The sequence below is a fragment of the Dermacentor andersoni genome, chromosome 5 (assembly GCF_023375885.2).
Source record: "Dermacentor andersoni chromosome 5, qqDerAnde1_hic_scaffold, whole genome shotgun sequence".
In the NCBI taxonomy this organism is placed as follows: domain Eukaryota; kingdom Metazoa; phylum Arthropoda; class Arachnida; order Ixodida; family Ixodidae; genus Dermacentor; species Dermacentor andersoni.
The window spans coordinates 11,127,925-11,149,990 of record NC_092818.1 but is presented as its reverse complement, the minus strand read 5'-3'; the positions used below and the strand labels follow the sequence as shown (position 1 = coordinate 11,149,990).

Below are 22,066 nucleotides of genomic sequence, written 5' to 3'. Positions count from 1 at the left end.
TGTGGGCACTGCCCGAGTGAAGGTGAAAAATATAGAGACACTTCGAAGCCCGTAAGGGCTCGTTTGTACCGGTTTCTTGAGTGTGACCAAAGAACCGTACGGGCTCTAAAATGTTTGTGCATCAAAGGCACGGCACTGTGAACAAAGTTCCAAATGGTCGATGCCTTATACTTACAATGCCCTCTGTGTGTTTGAATAATGTGCGAATTTTTCAACTCCTTGTTGCCCAGCAAGTGCTGCCAGCCCAAATAGATACAAGACATTTTCTTTTTCTCTCCATAGTCTCTTGCTATTAATTCCATGGCTTGCTTACGCTAGTGCGGCGGTTAGTTCTGGTTTTGTCTCACAGGCTGTTTCATTTTTCACGCTTGCAAGAACTAATGTCTATCTGGTTTCTAATCTCTCAAAGGGTCACCGCTAGATCTTGCTCGTTTGTTGCTCACTGGGTTGTGTGGAGATAGGTTGGCACAAGGCTCACCCTATGAGCGACAGTCAAAAAACAGCACGACGCTCCTCCATTCCGCAGTGCACAAAGCCGCTATGACAGGGTTCGTCGACTCTGACACAGCGCAGAGAAGGTTGCAGAGTCAGATCCCCAACAAACATGGGTTTATTCACCCAGGATACACCACAGTGCGACAGTCACAGCGTGCTTACGGGTGTTAGGATCGGCCTGCAGCTATTTCAGCCCGCTGCAGGTGCGTCAATCAATCTGGGGTGGCGGCGCCCTTCGGAGAACGAGCGAGGACGACGACGCTAACCGACCATGCGCCGCATTTGGAGGATCGGTGACGACAGCAGGGCTGGCCAGGTTTGTCGCCCTGTGCATTGTTGGTTAATTTGCCAGGTCGTCATGGTCTCTCTGCGGCACGGGGAGCCGCCTTGGCAAAAGGGTGCTTTGCGGTACGGGGGCCCCAGGATTCGTCACATTCTGCCGACACACGAGGCGACCAAGGAGAAAGGCAGCTCTGGAATGTAGAGGCGCCGGATGGGTTCGGACGTGACCACCTGACTACGGGGACGCTGGACAATGGATAACACGACGGCCGCGCTGCAAAGGTCATCTGCCTTCGGAGGGGGCACTGAAACTTGTGTGTGCGTGTGTGTGTGTGTAAACCGTCCCGCGGAGAGGCGGCTGGTCTACCGTGACGTCGAACGATGAAGTCAAACGGAGTGCTTATAAACAGCGATTGTCGGCTGCTAGAGGATGCTTGTGGGTGCTAGAGGGTGCTCGCCAATCAGGACGCATCCCAGTGACACTTACTCATGTGATAATTCGACCCCTGGGAGGGAGAAGCATAGTTTGCACGGGAAATTAGCTCCGGTGCGCTAGCCGTGTCCGCCATGTTGCTGTTGCGACGGTGGTTCCCACAGATCAAGCTATGCACAACGTGCTAGCTGGGGCACGAGGCCCGGGAAGGCAACTCAATCCCCCATATTCCCTGCTCCTAAAGCCTGAGGCCAGCCTTCAAAAAAAGCTGACCGAGGCCAAGTGGTAAGGTTGACTCAGCCAAAGTGGGCTAAGCCAACAGGGCAAAGTCCAAAGGGAGAAGGTGCCACAGCTGTTTGAAGAGGCGAAGGTGTCACTTCTCTTGATGCGAAGCCAGTGGGGCCAGCTTTGGTCCCAAAAGTTCCACACACCAGGAAGGGCCCACTGCCAGGAGGAAAGATTGGCAGCCCAGGAAGGATGGGGTGGGGCAGCACTGTGGGTCAGCCAGCAATGTTTAAGGTCCGCCGGACAAGAGCTGCCAGGGACGCGCAAGGCGTGGCTTCCATTTTGGCACAGCGGCCACAACGAAAGTCACTGGGCTCCCTGGATTGCATGCTGACAAGAACGGCAGACCAGGATGACTGGCAGCCAGGCTAGCAGCGGCAGCCGGAGTAACCACCCTCGGCCAGGGGCTAGCGCTTGAGTGGGCGCACCAGCCGCAGTGAGCGGTGGACTAGGCAGCAGGAGGCAAGGCTGGCACAAGTTCGTGGCCCCCCACTGTAGGAGTCAGTCATGGCGGCAGGACCAGGGACAGCTGGCATCATGGTCAGCAAGACTGGTGGAACAGTGGGACCAGGTGGAGGAAGAAGACTCGACAACGCTGGGGAAAGGACAGGAAAGGCCCTCGGCATAGCCGACTTGCCAAAAACATGCCCGCCTGGCTTATTGCCCAAGAAGGGGCGTTCGCCAGGGTGAGGCTTGGGCAACACATAATAGGGTATACTAGGCCATAAGGGTCTGTCACCGCGTCGATTTGGGCCCTCACACTGTAGCTGCATTTCTCCGTTCACCTGCCCGGTAGGGAATGAATTCCGGCTACGAGCTGGTGGAAGAAAAGCTTTCTAGGTGCGTTTCCGCAGGTTGTACCGGTGGCATGGCTTGGGGCCAGGTGTGTCATGGCTTGCCTGCAATTCGTTGACTGCCTCCCCCTCTACCCAGTCCCTGCTTCCGACAACGAAAGGTTTGAGGTCCAAGACGTGAACTGGACCACCAACTGGTCTCCCATGGGAGTCGGCCAGCTTGTATACCAGAGGGGATATTTTGGTCTCCACTCGGTACGCGCCCAACCATTTGGCCGACAGGGAGGCAGAGATGCCTTTGCCAGAGTCACTCAAGACATGGTTGCGTCTGAGGACGAGATCGCCAGCACCGTAGTGCACGTCCTTATGTGACCGGTCGTATTGCGCCTTCTGTCCAGCTTGTGCTTTTGCCAGGTTGGAAGGGCCAGGTCAAGGGCCGCATCCATCCGTGAGCGTAGTTCCGTTACATAGCCGGGAAGATTGGCTTCCATGGCGCATGCCCTGCCGCCGGTCTGCAGAATGCGGTCCATGGGGTTTGGCAGCTCTCTCCCGAAGTTGAGGAGGGCGAGCATGTACCCAGTGGAACGGTTCATCGTGGACCGGAAGGCGAAGCCTATCTCATTAAGTCACACATCCCTATCCTTGTGTTGCTGGGGAAAAGCCATGAGCAAGGGCTTGAGGTTCTGGTTAATCCACACTGTTGGACTGGCCTGTGGGTGATACGTGGTTGTCTTGCGGTGCTTAATGCCAAAAGCAGCACATGCATCCACAAACACCTTGGCCATGAAGTTGGACGTGTTGTCCGATGGCAGCTGGGCCGGAAAGCCGAAGCGGTTAAAGACCTCAGTCAACTTGTCCCAGATTGCGTGTGCCGTTAACTTCCCAAGGGGAAAAAGTTCAATCCATTTCGTGAAGCGATCTGTGGCAGCCAGGGGAAAAACGAAGCCTCGCCGGCTTCTGGGAAAAAGTCCCATAATGTCACAGGCTGTGGTTTGCCAGGGTAGTTGGCTGTCGATTGGCTGCTTGGGCCCGGGGGGTTTGCCCACGCGAGGCTTTACGCATTGGCACACGCGGCACAAGCGGGCATAGTGAAGAGCGTCACGCTTCATGCCTGGCAAGGTAGCAGAGCGGCACAACGTTTGGAAAGTACTAAAGCCACTCACATGTCCAGCCAACCGCGAGTCGTGGAAATAGCTCAGGGTTGCTTTCTTTAGACTACGAGGTATCACCACCTTAAAAGACTCCTAGGGAGCCTCCTCAGATGGGATATAGCGCAGGAGAAGTCCAAGGGCGTCAAACAGATACATATCCAGCGTGCCCGCAACAGTACAGCTGCGTTGCACTCGGCGCCAACAGCAACACCAGCTGTCCGTGTGCGCCCGGTGGCTTTGCCGCCCCGCTCCTCCTGGGAGCTCGGCTCTGTGAGCCCATCAATGATTCGTCAACAAAATGGATCGCTCTGCTGTGCCTTTAGTAGTTCTTGCCTGCTGAAGGTGATACCGGAGGAAGTAATGGGTTCCACCAGGCAAACGTCTTCTCCCGAGGCTGGCAGCCTAGGGATCGCTTCACCATCGGAGGTCGCGCCGTTCGAGTCATTGGAGACACAAGCTCCGGTCTCTACTTGGTCTGAATGCTCATGGGAAGGACGGACCAAAGGGTCTAACGCCAAAATGGGGGCGTGCAACAGGGCGTGAGCCACCACGTTCCAACTCCCTTTCCGGTCAAGACACTAAAGCCAGCAAAGGTAACTATGTTCTTGTTTATTTTTCTGCTTTGACATTGAGGTTCTTCAATTTTTCCTTCTTTTTTTTCTTGCTACCTGGGGTCTGTTGGAGCCAGCCAGAGCACATGCGTTTTTCTTGTGTTGCCCCGACCACCACGTGGCACACTTCGATGCATGTTCGTTTTTCTCTGGCCGAGTGGATTTTCGCCTGGCAGAGCTTTGGACACTTTCTGGCTAGTAGACAAGAAAAAGAAACAATACATGGTCGCTTGCCACCATGACTGCGGGGACTCGATGGATTGCAACACATTCGCTTGAGCGCAACATCTCCGGAAAATTTTGTGTCGCCGGTGTAGGATACCGAGCAATATGCGTATGGTTCTCTGTGGACCAAGCGCTCACGTTCTCATCGCTATTCCTTCGGTAGCCACATTAAGTGCCCAAACTAGGCGTTCCGTTTTGGCCAACATGCTTTCCTTTGCTTTTTTTCATTTCCGTGCCCCCACCCCACAAAAAGAAAAAAAAAAAAAAACGTTGTGGCGCAGCAAATTGTCGCATGGTGAAAGTTCGATTTTGTTACTTCCTACTTTCCTACTTTGCGGGAAGTAATGGGCCACGGGATGCTTCAGTTGCCGGATACCCTTATTATATTATTGTGATAGCAATTATATGGGCACTCCAGGCGCATTCCTGCCGTTGCCATTGCCCTCATGTTCTGTATAAAGTCCCAGGGCCATAACATCGTGACCATGCATCGCATGCTGCATGTGCGAGTGAAAGCATGGGGGGTAGGCATGGGTGAGCCGACGATGGTTGCTCAGTCTTGTGTGCGCAAAGGAGAAAAGCGGAGAGCAAGCTGGTCATCTTCCGTCGCGTGCGATACATCAGGGGGAGTGGAGGGAGGGGGGGGCTGTGATCTGTCAATCTGTGGTTGTGCAACATGTTTATTTGCCTTGTTTGATGCATTATATACAGTGACTTTTTCTTAGATACGTATATTTATTGAAGACTTACATGTATACAGTTAAACCTCGTTAAACTGTAGTTACCCAGAGCTTGGAAAAAGTATGTACTTAATGGTAGTGCTGCTTAACGGAAATAGCTTGAGATCGCCCTCTTTTCTGTCAAAAATGGAATTCGGAGAGAGTGCGATGAAAGGGAAAGAAAACATGCAGTATTTATTCACTTCACGCGACAAAAGTGTTATTTTCGTTTGACGCTGCGGTGGCCTAGCAGCGACGACAGCGTCCTCAAACTTACTGAAGCTGCGAGCCAGCTTTTCAGCCTGCCCCCTCTTCTCGACAAACATTCACATGGCAGATTCCTCGTTGGCGTTGCATCTTCTCCGTGCACGCAGGCGGCAGCGCTACAGAAGTCGCGGGGCGGCTTTTTCATTGCAGGGTGCTGTTCTTGTCGCGACGATTGCATTCATGAAGCTGACGTAACGCACAGCTTCTGCCACTGTCGGGCCTGAATCGCCCATGCTGTCGCTTTCTGTGTTGTCCTCATCACTGTCGCTAGTCGACACTTCGGCAACAACAGAGGCAACGATGACGAAAAGTTTAACCTCGTAGCCGACATCTCTATGCAGTCGCAGCAGCACTGCCGAGCAGCTTCTTTGTATTCCAAATGCCGCACATTGTAGTCAACATTAGATCCCTGTCGCATGGCAGCGCCGATTTCTTCATGTCACATTTGACAGCACGAATGATGTCTAATTTTTCTTCTATGCTGAGCACCCGGCGCCTTTTTATCCGAACTTCGGCGTGACGCGAGTTTGCACGACGCCACGACGCTCTCTGGCACAATGCCGAAATGATGTTGATGTTCAGCATTGCACAAAGGCAAGGAAGCATCATTATACATTTGTGAATGCCATACATTACTCTGGCTCTTGACTCTCTCTTGCTTGACGAACAAAAAGCAGGTAGATAAAGCACTCATCTTTTTTTTTTCAGTGAAAATATAAATTGCAACAACATTTAAACACATGACAAAATATGGACATGTAACTCAATGAACTGCACAGCAGCCAAATATCTGGACACCTGTCCAGGTTTGGTACATAAAAATACAAGTAGTGACATGAAATACGAACATTAAGAATGTAAGGAAATCATGGAAATAAAGATCATGGAACAAAATAAGTTAGGTGGCGCGGTTTGTAGCGCCGCCTTTTTGACCGCCACGGCGATTGCAGTACAAGAAGCTGCGTATTATCCATAGGGGCTAGTAATGGCTCTGAAGTTGGTATTGAGCTGTGCTGCTCAGCTAAGCACCCACCAGACGAAACTGGGGGCAGAGATGAACACTCGACATCTGAGCTCTTTAGCTCTCTGAAGCACCCGTCAGACGACTCTGAAGGCGAAGAACAAGTATCAAAAGAATCTGAAGAGTCACTGACGCGCTTCTGAGACACAGCTGGGAGCGAAGACTTAGGAAGGACTGTATGTGAGCACGAAGGCACAAAGACATGAGCATTAGGTGTTTCTGAGAAAGCACGGGGATTGGGCACATCAGTCATTCATTGAGAAAGTGCCTGCATAGAACCACTAGGTTCAATTACACGCCTATCAGGCGAAAGAGCATGTTGGCTGGGCACCACAGTCGGATGAGAAACTAGTGCCTGAATAGAATCCTGAGATCCTATTAAGTGCTCATCAGTCAATGCTGCTAGCGGAGCAATTTGCCTGGGCACGTCAGTCGGAATTTGATCGCGTACCTGATCATCTTGCCTATCGGCTAAAGACGATTGCATTGCAGGAATGGGGATAGCTGCAGATGGGGAAGACAGCGAAATAACCGCATATCTCGAATGATGGCACTGCAGCCATCTATTCTGAGTTTGTCAGTGACCATACTTTTTTATTTGTTGTGCTACCTGACCAGATGAGGTTTCATCGAATTCTTGACTAGTAGAAGAAAAATTGTCAAGAAAATGTCATACACATAGGCAAGGTTACTGGCCTGATTTAAACTAGTAATAGAGGTCACCATCTTCGTCATATTGCTTTTATGTGCTAGCACTAGCTCAGCTGTTTGGTCCTAGGGCAACAGTTGAGCAGCCTCCTCGCTGTTTTTGCGGGTGCAGAGTGACCTGTGTGCCCTCAAGCTGGGTGCTACATCCAAGGTGGTTGGATCCTCCATGGCCCAGCTTCTCACCGCTGCATCCCAGGTGAGCATTTTTTGCTTGTGCACACATTTACAGGCAAGCAAGTGTTCCCGTAGATATGTCAGCAGGCATTCTAAGCTGTACCTGATGGGAGAGCACACTAATCAATTGCTAATTTGGCACAATTGAAAACTGCACTGCTGACATAGTACAGTCGAACCCGACTATATCAAACCCGTTTACATCGAATTATTCTATATATCGAACAATTTCTGGTCACGGTATAGTTACGATGAGTATATATAGCAAAAATTACGCTTACATCGAACAAATATTGCAGTGACTTCCGATATATCGAACGTCAAGCGGCGGAAAAGTGCCCCCAAAAGTTGGCTTTCCCTCGCGGTAGCGGGGAAACCTGGCGGCGCGGCTCCATCCAACCGCTCTCCCTTAACTCTCCCTACCGTGACCGCGCTGCCTCGGGCTGTTCGGGCGAGCCGTCGACACTCCCTCTGTCGCGCATAGGGGAGTCTATTAGGCTATGTCCTCCCTCTTTCTCTATCATCTTTCACTTCTCACTCCCTCTCCCCTGACGACGCTTCGCCGTGCTCCCTCACGGGTTGCAGAATCAAGCGTCCTTCCTTTCTTTAGATCACTATCTATCGACACTCCCCAGCAAAAAATGATCCTGGCCCGCCTACAGCGCTTGCTCAGACAGCCAATCAGAGGCTCTTGTGCGCTCTTCGAGCAAGATGGCGAAAGTGCGAGTTGTCTAGCTGCTTTTCTGGTTTATCGTGTTTGCGCCTTGTGGGCCTTCTCCCGCAGTGTTGCCGTGATGAATCGGCAGAATTCGCCTTTCGTCGTAAAGCTCGAAATCATAAATCGCGTAGAACGCGATGAGAAGTTGGATGTCCCCGCAGCGTGCAAGATTCCGAGGAGCACTCTCGGCACGATTAGGGCTAAAGTGGCCAGACTCGCAACCCGGTGCCCATGGCGCCCGACGCGTACGCAAGGCCGTGTACGAGAGGTTCTTCATACGTGCCGGTTTCCGCATGCTCGGTGATGACTGCGAATTCTGATGAATGCGACGAAGCCGTTGCCGGTGTTGCCGAAGTTTGGAGCGAGCTGTCAAAATTTCCGGGACATTCGAATCAACGGTGGACGAGTTTGTGAGTGCAGATGATGGTGTCGTGACCGCGGGAGAGCCCGGAAACGAAGACTACATCGCCGACATCGTACCGAGCACAAATGAAAGTAGGCACATTGAGAAAAGCAACTACAGTCCTTTGCCCACATCCTCCGAAGTGATTGGTGCACTCGCATTAGTCCGGTGCTTTTGCGCGAATGCGGAAGGTTGCGGCCTCAGCTGCTCCGACTCCTTAGACAACGTGGGGAAGTGCGTGCGTCGCAGGCAACGAAATTGCCCAAGCTGAAGAAAATGCTGGACTAATTTATGCGAAACTAAGCTAGTTTCTTCAATAAAGTGATTTTATAAATGGTATGTGCTTTTATGACATCCAATTGTTTAGCAGGCTTATATCGAATTATGCTCTATATTGAACTGATAGGCGTTTTTTGTGAGTTCGATATAGCCGAGTTTGACTGTACAACGTACAGAAAATATACTAGGAAAGGAAGCACTGACAAAAATGTTTATCTCATGCATAACAACACAGTATAAATAAATTTATCTCGATCTATTTCAACAAACAAAGGCAGGGTTAGTAGATGAAAGCTGCCATTCAGTACCTTGGTGATTCTCGAAACCCTGCTTTTATTTTCCTAACAAAAAACTGAGAGATACTGTAAATTTTCTTCAATTTTGGGTTTGAATCGTATACTTAGCTGATAGAGGTACAGCTGGTGGTTTCTAATGTCACGAGCATTGTGAAAGATATTAGCAGTTGGTGTCCCAAAAGGGAGCAATGAATAGGTCTAGTTGTCATGACATCATACCTAATAACTGGGCTTATAAGGAATTCAAGTTAAGGCTAAGGAGTAGATGTGAACATGACAAATCCAAAGGGACAAGGTTACCTTTTGTAAGGGCTTAACACCTATATTTGAGTATTTCAGAAAAATACTTCTTTTATAATGTCTGCAGCGTTTTGTCCATGCTTATTTTTTCCACGCTTTTGATTTTAACTACCTAGTATTTGGGTTACATGCCTGTAACATTGTCTGAGATAGCAGTTGAAGCTAAAGTGAGGACATCCCAAGGTAGCCAAGAACTTCCCAAGAACTTTACTGAACGTGTCGACCTTCTAGAGCAAGGTCGCTCACAGTCCAGTAACTCTTCGGCCGCTTCAAAAGCCCCGTCTGCAGAAATAGCTGCTTTGAAAGCTTCCACGGATGATTCCAAAAATAGGCTATGAAGGAACAACCTTCTCTTTTTTGGTTTTAAGGATAACCCGTTGGAAACCTGGAAGCAAGCCAAAGAAACTGTTGTTGCGTTCTGCTCTACTAAGCTAGGTGTATCGCTTGACCCACGAAATATTGATTGAGCGCATAGACTGGGCACTTACAGTGAAGATAAAAACCGCCCCATAATTGTTCGCTTTGTTAGATTCAAAGATAAAGATGCGGTATTGGGGGCGGGTCCGAAGTTGAAGACAAGTGACATTTCCATCAGGGAAGACTTCTCTCGTTCAGTACACTTAGCCCGCTGTAAAGGCTCGGTCCTCCGCGCACAAACTAAGGCACGATAAGCTTCGTATGGATGGACGAAACTTCATTTACGACGCTGATAGTGATAATATCGTGCTGCAAAAAAAGTGAACTTGAAACGGCATCGAGCAATCCCTGTTACTGAAGTTAACGGTTCCATCAGCGTTCCCTGATGCCGCCCTGTTGAGCATGTGCCATGCCGTCCTTCATTGGTAAATGTTATGCTTATCAATTGCTGAAGCGTCAAGAACAAAACCGACGAGTTAACAGGGTTCGTATCATCTTCTGGCCCTGACATTGTTATCGGGTCTGAATCTTGGTTGGATGAATCGATTTCCAGCTCTGAAATATTTCTTGCAGAATACATGGCCTATCGCAAAGACCGCAATACGCACGGTGGGGACGTTTTTGTTCTGGTCAAGCACAACTTGCCAAGTTTCGTAGTTGACTTGGGGCATAACAGCTGTGAATCTGTTTGGTGCGAAGTTGTTCTAGAACATAGCAAAGAGCTTACAGTTGGAGCATTTTATCGTCCACCTAATGACGACAGCAGTCTTACCTTTAATACCCTTTCTCATTTATTACTTACGGTCTCAACTGATTACTTTCTTGTCGGTGGTGACTTTAATATGCCAGATGCGCTGTGGATTAATAAGCTGCCAGTACTTCCTTCGTGCTCATCCCTGTCGTCGGCTTTTTACGATCTTTTCGCAACGCATGGTCTTTATCAATTCGTGGAGAGACCAACACGGCACCATGGCAATGCCACTTCCACCTTAGATCTTCTGATTTCAAACTCTCCTTCGTTGCTGCAATCTGTCTCCATAGTTCCCGGAATAAGCGACCATGATGCAGTGGTTGCCCGTCACGTTGCTCCCAAGCCGTACATACCGCCACCGAAACCCAGAAAAGTTTATTTCTTTGATAGCGGAAATTACTCTCGTATTTCTGAAACGCTTGAGTCAAACTTCGATACTTTCTCAGAACAAAGCAGCACTGTATCCGTCTCTGAGTTATGGCTGCTGTTCAAGGAACAACTTTTACAGCTCATTGACTTGCACATTCCATCTAAGCTTCTCTCTGTGAAACACCGAAAAAATGAACCTTGGTTTGATAAACCCATAAAGGTACTACTTAAGAGGAATCGTATGTTCAAACGGTATAGAGAAAAGCCCGATCCACTGCAATTTTCTAAGCTTCGACAACTTGGTTCTGAAATCCAGATGAAAATCACAGAAGGAAAAAAGCGGTATTTTGACTTTCTTGATTCTAGAATTAAAGAAAATCCAAAGGAACTTTGGAAACTAGTGAAATCAAACAGTAAAGACGATGTTGGTATCCCTCCGTTAATCCACAATAGTGCAGCTGTTACTAATGATAGAGATAAATCAAGCTGTTTTAAGGATTACTTTGTTTCTGTGTATTCCACGCTAGTACCTCAACATCTTCCAGTCTTCTTGGGCAACGCGCTTGATGATATGCCGGATATTGCTATTCACTACTTCGGAATAGTCAGCCTTCTCCAAAAATTAAAACCACACTCGGCACCAGGTCCAGATAGGATACCCAATTTTGTTTTGAAATCCTGCGCACATATCACATATCAAGGTGTCTGGAAAAACTGTATCACAAATCTCTTAAAACCTCAGAATTACCTGAAGACTGGAAGATGGGCGACATTGTTCCGCTTCATAAAAGCGGGCCCCGTGACAGTATCATGAATTATAGACCTATATCTTTAACATCTGTGCGTTGCAAAACCCTGGAGCACATAATTTACACTAACATCTTTACCCACCTTCAAAACAAGTTTCTTTTTTCCTTACCAACATGGGTTTAGAGCTGCTCACTCATGTGTAACTCAGTTAGTGGAATTTACCCATGACATATTCACATCATTTGACAAAGGTTTACAAACAGACTGCATACTATTAGATTTCCAGAAAGCGTTTGACAAAGTGTCCGATGTTCTCTTACTTCATAAGCTTCCACTTCTTTGTTTACCAGAAGAAATCCTTTATTGGCTCAAAAACTACTTGACAGGTCGTTTACAAAGAGTGGTAATTAATGGCACAGAATCAGAATATGCATGCGTATCTTTTGGCGTTCCGCAGGGTTCCATCTTAGGTCCTCTTTAATTCCTATATGTATATAAATGACATTGGCACAGGAATCACCTCGAAAATCCGGCTGTACGCAGACGATTGCGTCCTTTACAGAAAAATTAATAATGATTCCGACCGAGTAGTATTACAGACAGACCTAAATAAAATTTCTTCATGGTGTGACAGGTGGCTTATGTCCCTCAACATCTCAATATGTAAGCATATTTGTTCCACCCGCAAGCGGCAACTAATCCGTACACAGTATTACTTGAATGGCTCCCCTTTATCAGAAACAAGTGAAGCTAAATACTTAGGTGTCACATTTTCCGCCGATCTGACATGGAATCGTCAAATTCAAAGCATCACTTTAAAAGCAGGGCGAGTACTTAATTTTATTAAACGGAACTTTAGGCACACGCCACTAGATGTTAAGAGAACACTTTACCTAAGCAACGTTCGCCCGATTCTCGAATACGCGTCTGTTGTGTGGGACCCGCATACACAAATTCTTGTCAATAGTTTAGAAGCGATACAGAAACGTGCGGCCCGTTTCATAACCGGCATTTACTCATCTTCAAGCAGCATCACAGAAATAAAACGGCACATATGCTTGGAAGATCTTTCACTACGCCGTGTTGTTTCCCGCCTCTCTTTCCTTCGAGATACCGTCTTCAATCGCACACCACTAAACAAAGAGGCTTATCTAGAACCACCAACATACATATCCGGGCGCCGCGACCACTTACTTAAGGTAAAAGAAATATGCGCGCGCACAACAACATACTAAAACTCCTTTTTCTCCCGTACAATACATGAATGGAACCTGCTGCCTCCTGAACTAATTGAAGTTGCTTCTGATGCCGCATTTCCCACTGCTCTCCAAGCATATGTTTGTAGATAAAAATGCACTCGCCATTTAAAACTTTCTTCGATGTTTATGTTTTGCAATGTTAGCCAGCGTGCTGTGTTAATGAGTGTATCTTGTTATCTGGGCGAAACTTGTTCTTTGTGCTGTCTCATGCGCTCCCTCAGAATGTAGCACATGTATGATTAGTATTGTACCCATGGTCTGAAATGTTTAACCTTTTTAAGAGTGTGCAATCTTGTATTATGCATTGCTTATCTGTACTCCCTACTGTAATGCCCAATGGGCGAAGTAGGTATGTAAATAAATAAATAAATAAATAAATAAATAAATAAATAAATAAAGCTGCATATGGTATCAAGCACATCTGTTTTTCAAAGCAGATATGCATTCACTTTTTATACTTGTAGAAACTGCACCCAAAAATTTGAGGTGCTATTTCAATTTAAGATATGTGTGGCCATATACGCAAGAAAATGCAGTACATTATTCTTTGGCTATCCTACCATGGTGACCATGCAGTGACTACAGACTCATTGAAGGCAAATTACTCACGAAGAAATAGTGGTTTGCATAGTTGGGTTCAGTGGCCTCTGTTATTCATTCCACTCACTAGAGGCAGTGGTTATTTTTGTCACACACCAGCACCACAATCTTTGTTTGACATTGCTTCGTTGCAAATGTCGTGGCAGGAACTTGTGTTTTATTTGAATGCAAAAATACTAACAACCATGGCTATTCTATTTGAGCGGGACAAATGCCAACGGCCTCTCTGCACAGCTCTGTTGTCAGTGCTAAAACCAAGTGGATTGAGGCCGACACAGTACCCGGCTGTGGTGTTCGCCTCTTTGATGAGGTGGTCCCTTGTATCACCGAGAGTCTGGTGGGGACCCCTATTTCTAGGGCAACGAGAGCTACACGGGTACGGCTGCCCGGGACACGGCCAGTGCGCTCCAGCAGCTGGTGGAATCGGTGCGCGGTGTGGTGGCCACCAGCGGAGAGGGCGGGGCCCAGGCAACGCGCCTCGTGGAGCCTGCTCGCCAGGTGCTGGACCGGTCGTGCCAGCTGCTCGAGGAGGCCCGCCAGGCCGTGCTGCGGCCCGACGAGCCGGACAAGCAGCAGCGGCTGGCGCACGTGGCCAAGTCGGTCTCGGCAGCCCTCAATGCGTGCATCAACTGCCTGCCGGGCCAGAAGGATGTGGACGACGTCATTCGCACCATCACCGAGAGCTCACAGGTCTGAAGTCTGCCTTTTATGAGTAGTGGCACTCACGTGGCCTGGTGTGCACTTAGTCGGAACTTCGTAGTCCAAACCTGGTTATGCCATTTGTTTAAGTTGCACATGAGGTAACGTGTGTGTGACACCAATCAATTCGGGGGTGTTTGCCAGCTGGAATTTAATGAGCAGGTCCCCTCGGAATACTTCAACATTAACATGATCTTGGGTTGCAGCGCAAAGGGACACGGACACAGACTAGAAGCAGACAGGACGAGCACTCGTCCTGTCTGCTTCTAGTCTGTGTCCGTGTCCCTTCGCGCTGCAACCCAAGATCATGTTACCATACCAACTCGCCCAACTTTCTATCCTTTTGCATTAAACATTAACCCCTTCTGTGCCGTGGACAAGCCGGGTTGTCCATGTGTTTCTGGTAAAAAACAGCCAAAGATGAGCTCGGCTTGTTGATGATGCTTTTAATTTTTTAGCCATGCCACAGATGTGGTGGTTTCGTGTCGGTGCATTATAGCTTTTTTTGGTAGATGGCAGCACACAATCTGTGCAACATCGTGAGAAGGAGCAAATTTATTCTAGTGGAGGAAGTAAAATACGTTGACACCTGGGCTGTTTGAAAATAATTTGGGCATTTTCAACCAGGATTCGGAGTAATAGCATGGCACGGAAGGGGATAAAAGAGTATCTCAGTACTATCATGACATTTGCGATTTGTCATTCTTTTGTGTTAAATCAATGAATAATCGCCCTGAGCCTTAGAAAGAGCCAACATGACTTAAAAAAGATACTGGCAAGTACCAGAGTGCCCTTAATGATTTGCTAAAATATGGTGTTTGTTCGAATATAAGGTGAGGTTTTTTCACTGAACCCTTAGCCTCAAAGTCACCTCCCCCACCCACCCTTATGTGCGAGACTGTTAGATTCAGTTAGCATAGACTGCTCATAACAGAAGTCGTGAATATCTGCACGACTTATGGTGTGCAGATATTACTACAGTAATATCTGCACAGCATAGTAATAATAGTAATAGTAGTAATAATAGTAATAATAATAATAATAGTAATAATAATAATAGTAGTAATAGTGCTGCACAGTAATAGCTGTGCAGCACTATTACTACAGTATAACCAAAACAACATTTTTTGAAGGCTGCACATGTACAAAACATGTGCAGGCCAAGCAGCCGTACATATCTGAGAATCGAAGCATATGACTAGGATATTTGCATCTCTTTTAATCTATGAATGTTTAAAGGTTGACATTCAAGGACCTGCGGTCTTCGCATGAAGCAGACAAAGTAACACAGAAAAAGACAACAGCGATATAGAGGAAGGTTCTGACTAATTTTTCAGACCTGCTTTCGGAATTCTCCGCAGCAACACCACCAACTTCACAGAACTAACATAGAAAGGCGACCAAAATTGCCTTGTTCGATTTATGTTGGCGATGTTGGAAACATGGTGGCTGTGGTCCAAGTCGTTGCAATTCGAATGTTGCACGTGCCATTCGTGCCCTCATTTTTGTTTTCGAGATGGTTCCTTCGCTTTCCAAGTTATGTACAGCCACTGTGAAGCGTTTCGTTAACTGCCAAACTGGCTACCGGTTGCCGGCTACTAAAAAGGCAGCTCTGTTAGGCCTAGCATCGTGGGACGCTTACTTTGATGTTTTTGTTTTCGTAGACAATTAAACAGAGGCTAAACAGATGGCAGCACGTGTGAGCTTGCGGGCGATCAGCCGTGACAGCTCCTGCGAATGTCTACCAAGTTTGTAGCTGCATGTACTGGTAGAAACTGCTAAAGCTGGCCTGTGAACATCAAGCCCAAAACCTCGCAACTGAATTTGTGGAAGCCTGTGTAAACTGACAGCATCATGAAGTAAATGTCGCACGTGCAATGTCTGCGAACGCAAAGTGCGTTCAAATAGGTATTATTTTCAAATGGGTATTATTTTCAAATAGGTAATATTTTCAATGAAGCACAGCATACAGCAAAATTCTGGAAAGTATTTTTCCATGATGCTGGAATTGTAAAACACTGTATTTGCTTTCCTACACACAAACTGAAGAGTCAAAGAGCAACAACATGCATACATTCGGTGTGGAACGCATGCCACTTTGTAGCAAAGGTTTCTGTGTCGCCTAGGCAATGTGTGTGCGCCTGCAAAGCGCCTACATCCAACATATTGCCACCACTGCCACAGCATCGTTTTTTCCCCCTTTCCTTGTTTGTTCGCTTTGTTTATATCGCCTTAGATTAGTGTACACACTAGTTCTTTTTCTCGAGTCCCCCAACTGAACCCTCGCCTTGTAATCATGGCTGCCTTATCATTGAGTAAATACGGTACTTGTTTCTACAAATTAGTTTGTTTCATTGCCTAGGAGGTCGATGCGTCATGACATTACAGTGCAATGGCTGGCGTTATACCTGTAATCGCTGCAGCTGCAACAAGCCAGAATAAACAAGTACAGCATGCTCGTTTATTACCTTACGAGCAACACCATCGAATGTAGTCGTACTGCTACACGACATCGACAAATTTTGCTCTTTGTCATGACGTCGCAATGATGTCAATGATGCTAGGTCTGGCACTTTAACAACTCGAGCATTGAGTTACACTACCTTATAATTCTTTCCCAATGCAAATACTTGCTAAGTGGGATACTTTTGCATTCAACAAGTGTGCGGTGGAGCTTTCTCAACTTTGAAAGTATTTGTTGGCACTCCTTCAAAAATAATTGGCTCAAAGCCTTTCGTAACCATGAGAAGGCTTGTTTTTTGTATCAGTGAAGCCTCTCTCATCTTGCAGAATGAGGAATGCGAACTTTTTGAACAGCTTATTTTTGTACAAACTGGAAGTAAAGCGCTAGAAAACATGCACAGCAGAGGCGTGTCTTCTCGTGTTCACTCTCAGTAGGTCATACCAACACTGCCCTTATATGAACAAGTTTTATTAGACAATTTTTATGCCAGTTAATGGGTAGGTTTTAGTTCTTTCTCTGTCTCATTCTATTTGTAATTCTGTTTATCAGTTTGAATTGCTGATGCTTGTCATATAAAATATTTGTAAGTTGGTGCTGTTCCTGTCTACATCACAGGCATGTTCTCTCTTCTTGCACGGTTTTTATATTGAAGTATGAATCGACTAGACCAGTGTACGTTGCTAAGCCTCCTTGACATGCAATCTCCTGCAGGCCTTGAATGCACGCGAGTTCCCGACCAGCAGCCGGTCGTACGGTGAGCTGCAGGCCAACCTGAATGAAGCCGCCGCGGGACTGAACGAGGCCACTGGCCACGTGGTGCAGTCCTCGCGTGGCAACCCTGCCCAGCTAGCGTCGTCTGTGCGCCACTTTGGCACTGCTTTTGGCAGCTTGCTGGGCTGCGGCATGGAGATGGCTGGCCAGACCCAGGACCAAGAGGTACGCCACTGCGGCCACACTTGTGTGCGCTTGAGGGGCTCTCCTGTTGCACATCAGCTTCACAGTGTGGCGATGCCATAGTTTCCCAGTTCACTTGCTCTGGCTGATGATCGTAGTGCATGCCACCAAGAGGCTTCTCTCGGTGGAAATATGATTGCGCTCCGTTGCAGTGCTTGTGTCAAAAACACTGGGTAGACAGTTGTGCAGCTAGAAGCAAGTGGACCGTATGTTAGTTCATGTTTAAAGTGAAGCTTTCTTCACCTACGTTTCCGTAATTTCGCGTGTTGTTTATTTATTACTTTCTTTAACACGAAAGGGTTTTATGCCAGGGTCCACAATGAACATCCTGTAACAGATGTGACATCAGTGCCAACAAGTTAAATATGCTTTCTTGACAGGGATGGCGCCGCCATCTAGGAGTGGTGAAGCGAAGTATTGCATTACAACACTAACGAGCGCCGACAGGGAGCACTTCGGTACTCACAGCGCAGTGGACGCTTCAATGCAGTGTAGCCTCATGTGGGCAGTTCCCGCACATGGTTTGTCTTTCACTTCGGATTAGCTCATGGCACCTCGTCACCTACGGAGTGCAGCTTCAACGTGCATCAGCAGTGCTTACATGCCGCCTAGCGCTTCGCTTGTGATGGCACCAGCTAAAGAAAACTACTGCGCTATGCAGCACAGAAAGGCAACGACGTCGCCCCGGGTGAACCTGGCTTTGCTCTGGCGAGAGACAGGCCGGCTTAAGTGGCACACGGTGTGAACTGTGCCATTCACATTCCTGTAGCTGAGCTCATTGCAGTTCGACTGGCTGCCCTAGACACTACGGAGCCGGACCAGAATGCTTGCACCTTTGCCGAAGTGACTCGGCAGCAAGACGGTGCTCGCCAACAGGACACCGCACGCCAAACATAGCTGCAACACGGTCGCCAACTCGCAAATCGTGCGCCTTTCACTGCAGCGGACTGACTCCGTGAAGCGATTTACAGCAAAAGCTTGTTAATTCATAACTCATTAATTCGAAATTTTGAATAATTTGAAGCAGCTGCCGCAGTCCGCCTAACAATGTATTGAAAGCGGTATCTAATGCATCCCGCTAATTCATACTGACATCTGCACTACCACCAATAATTCGAACTCCACGCCATTGTGGACGGGGAAAGTGCCAGTGCGGGGGAGCACGTTGACGACGCTGGCATTGCTGCGCAGGCCGCGCAGCTTTGCTCTTTCCATCTGCAGCCCTTTGTTTAGACCCGATTGAAGAGAGACGCATTTGTGCCTGGCCAGGCATGACCAACGCCTCTGTTGCAGGCCAGCTCTCTTCTTCTGTCAAGACCTTCAAGATAAAAACACGGACGTGGCACTGCGTGTTCTTTTTTTCTTTTTCTTTCTTTACATCTTTCTGTTCCATCTTGGTGGCTATGCTCTTTCTCTACGAGGTGTTCTGCTGAGAAGCGGCACCTGGTAATATCTGAAACATGGCGGCCGTGACGTTTATCAGCACTCGCAGTACCAAAAAGCATAGCCTTTGAGATTTGTGGTTATTACAAATACCCCAGCATTGCTGGGATACATGTTTGGACGCCACCTATACGTATAGTGGAACTCAGCAGCCTCCAGCCGGTACAGCTACGAAAGTACAACGGAGACCAACGTCGCAGCAGGTTGTGGTGCGTTTCGCGAGTGAATTTTAGAGCACAGCTCTTGTTTCCGCGGTGAGCATTGACAGAGCAAAGGGGTGTTTAAGGCCGACGTTCCTGGCACGCGTTTCTTGCGGCCAGTCATGCTACACCGCTTGTGCTGCGCCAGCCAAATGCCGTCTCTTCTAGAGATTTCGACGTGCGCGCCACCGGCTGCTCTCTTCGGAGCATGTGCAGAACAATCCCCAACATGCACACTGCTTTGAACACTTTGAACGGCTGTCTGCAACTGTCAGTGAAGCGACGTGGGCACCATTTTTCTCCGCGCCATGCATTGTGGGTCGACACAGTCTGCACGACGAACACGCGGATGGAGCAAGATCCATTTCGACATCGGGCACGTCAAACTGCGTTGGCCGCGTTCGGTTATGTTGGCTGTGCCAGTGCTTCGTGTGTGCGCGCATGCGCTCACACCACGTCGGACTAGTATATACGCGCCTTAACTGAGCGAGTTTTTCTTTGATTTTCATTAGTTTGAATTTTGTGTAATTGTAATTTTCGTACCATTCCCGCGTAGCATTCCAAAATTCATAAAGTGACTGTTGCAGAAACGGCTGGCCTGGCCTACAAAGTGTCCCTTGTGTCTGACAAGAAATACATGATAACTACCAACATTGACATTGCCGGCTGTCTCACCATGTGCACTCCGAAGCACATTCAGTTTCAAAAGGAAGGCCTTCTCCAAAGGGTTTGAGTTCAGGGAGATTTCAGTAATGTGGGCATCGCTGCGAAATCAAACGGGTTAGCTTATGCCACCTCAGTTGGCATTAACACCAACTGGTTTCCCATTCACCTCCAAATGGCAAGCATTCTTAGTAACCCCATTTTGAAATGTTGACGAACCCAGCTTCCACTGGTTGTATCAGCGGCTGTCACGATACACAATTCGCAAGGTGGTACGTACACTAGCGTCGTACAGTCGAATCTCGTTAATTCGAACACGCTTAATTCGAACATTCGGTTTATTTGAACTGACGCCATGGTACTGTCAAAGTTATATGTATTCCAATGGGTGAAAACACCCAGTAATTCGAATGTGCAAGCATTTGCGATGGTTCATTCAAACATTCACCGTTCTGACAATGCTCCCAGCAGTGTGCCAAATCACACAGTGTTGCCTCCGACCAGCTTTCCTCTGACCCCACCATAGAGGAAGGGCTTAGGAGAGAGACTCCTCAACATTGCGTGCAAAGCAAAGAAAAAAAAAATCCTGTGGTGGAAATTCGTGTGCAGGCGCACACCACCGATTGCTTCTGTTAGTGGCAGGTTAGTGACTTCTGTTAGTATTGCAACACGGCCATGTACCCCTGGAATCAATGTATAAGAACGTCTGAAATTTCGCACGTAAAAAACCTTCGCCGTCCGATTTTTCGGACATTTTGCCATGACTGCAGGTGCGAAACGGCATTAATCGAAGCCACCACCACCGCCATTTTGATTATTGCGCCGCCTCGAGCCGGTGCTCTCGCACGCAGATCCGCTGGCAGCCGTAGCCACCACCCTCGGCAACGCTAGGCCTAGCTACTTCGACGTTCGCTGCCAAGCCTCTTGCTGTTTAGTGTCATGTTTTTCATTAAAACAATTCGCCACTGTTAGCAATGGTGCCGGCTTCGCCTTTATAATCCTCGCCAATGGCTTCGGAGCGCGCAAAGCATGACGCGTTGTATAATGCTGGTTCCCGAAAGTCAACTTCGCCTCATTACAGCAGTTTTACGCGGTGAAGCTGCGGGGTTCTCACACCCATGCTCTTGGGACAAAGGAACGACAACACGCTAGTGCAAACAATCACAAGGGCATTTATTGCACCTTTCATAGATCAATGCCTGCTAGTCGAGTTGCTATCCCCAAAACATGCCGATCGGCGCGCGACAAATCTAGGAAGTCCGACTCACCGTGACCGGATAGCGAGCGAATATGTTCGCCCCCATGCTGGATCCCAACGCATGGTCGTTCGTGCGTATGGTCACGCGAACGGTGGCGCGTTCGAAAGAGGCCACGTGAGACGGTCTCGCAGAAGCATGGATCAGCACACGCGCGGGACGTCCGTGGCGTTCGCTGACCCGCAGCCTAAGAGTCTTTCCCGCACCCAAGTAACCCCGCCGTGAGGCGCCGTTAGCAGTGCAACGCTCGCGCCATTTCTCGCACTGCGCTTCAACCACTCTGACCGCCGCAGGCGCCAGGCCACGCGGCGAAGCCACACTGCAGGAGACGGGAGCTATGCGGGAAAACAAGATATCAGGGGACGCGTAAGAGTCGCGCATCCTCACAAAGCATACCAAAAGTTCGAAGGGGCAATTGTCACGGGACATGGTGTGTTCCTTAATTATCCATGGATGCACCCACCGTCTCCTATCACAGTACGAGCACCGACACGCCTAATAACTGACGTAATCTGTAATTTGTAAATATGTGTGAATAAATATTGTGGAACCTCCCACTCGTGTTAGCTCAGTGCATATGTGCTCCTGCAGGTAAGTCCTCTATTCAATTAGCTTCCTTTAATTTGAACTTCTTCTAATTTGAAAAAATTTTTGGCCCCCTTCAAGTTCGAATTATGGAGATTCAATTGTATATAATTATGCTACGTCACATGACCAGCTGTTGGTGTACGTTGCTTTGTTGAGAGCTTCCACTGAGCAGGGACTATTTATCACCAATGACACCAACAATTTGAAGTTTAATCATGCCAGAGGTCGACTCAATCCAGATCTCAAAAACGAATTCCAACATCTCGAAAACTACAAACTCAAGACAGACACGGATGACATGGGGGCATTCCTCCATAACCGCTTCAGCAGCACAGCATTTTCACTCCTCAGCCTCAATGTGGGCAATTTGAAAACACACTTGCAAGATGTTATCGTTTAACCTGTTCTTACATCAGTAGACCTTATCCTTCTCAGAAAAAATTGGACAGAAGCCACTTGTTCCAGTTGTTGGCTGTTTCCAGTGCCTATTAC

General features: G+C 48.0%; 1 protein-coding gene across 4 annotated transcripts in view; it reads left to right on the top strand.

Moving 5' to 3' along the window:
* The window catches only part of rhea (Talin_middle and talin-RS domain-containing protein rhea), a 391,086-nt gene that overhangs the window by 209,233 nt on the left and 159,787 nt on the right, over positions 1 to 22,066 (top strand). For all 4 annotated transcript variants that reach the window (XM_050177552.2, XM_050177553.2, XM_055070111.2 and 1 more), the window contains exons 29-31: positions 7,104 to 7,187; positions 13,665 to 13,997; positions 17,182 to 17,406. In XM_050177552.2, the coding sequence (XP_050033509.1) occupies positions 7,104 to 7,187; positions 13,665 to 13,997; positions 17,182 to 17,406 (642 nt within the window). The remainder of the gene's footprint in view (positions 1 to 7,103; positions 7,188 to 13,664; positions 13,998 to 17,181; positions 17,407 to 22,066) is intronic.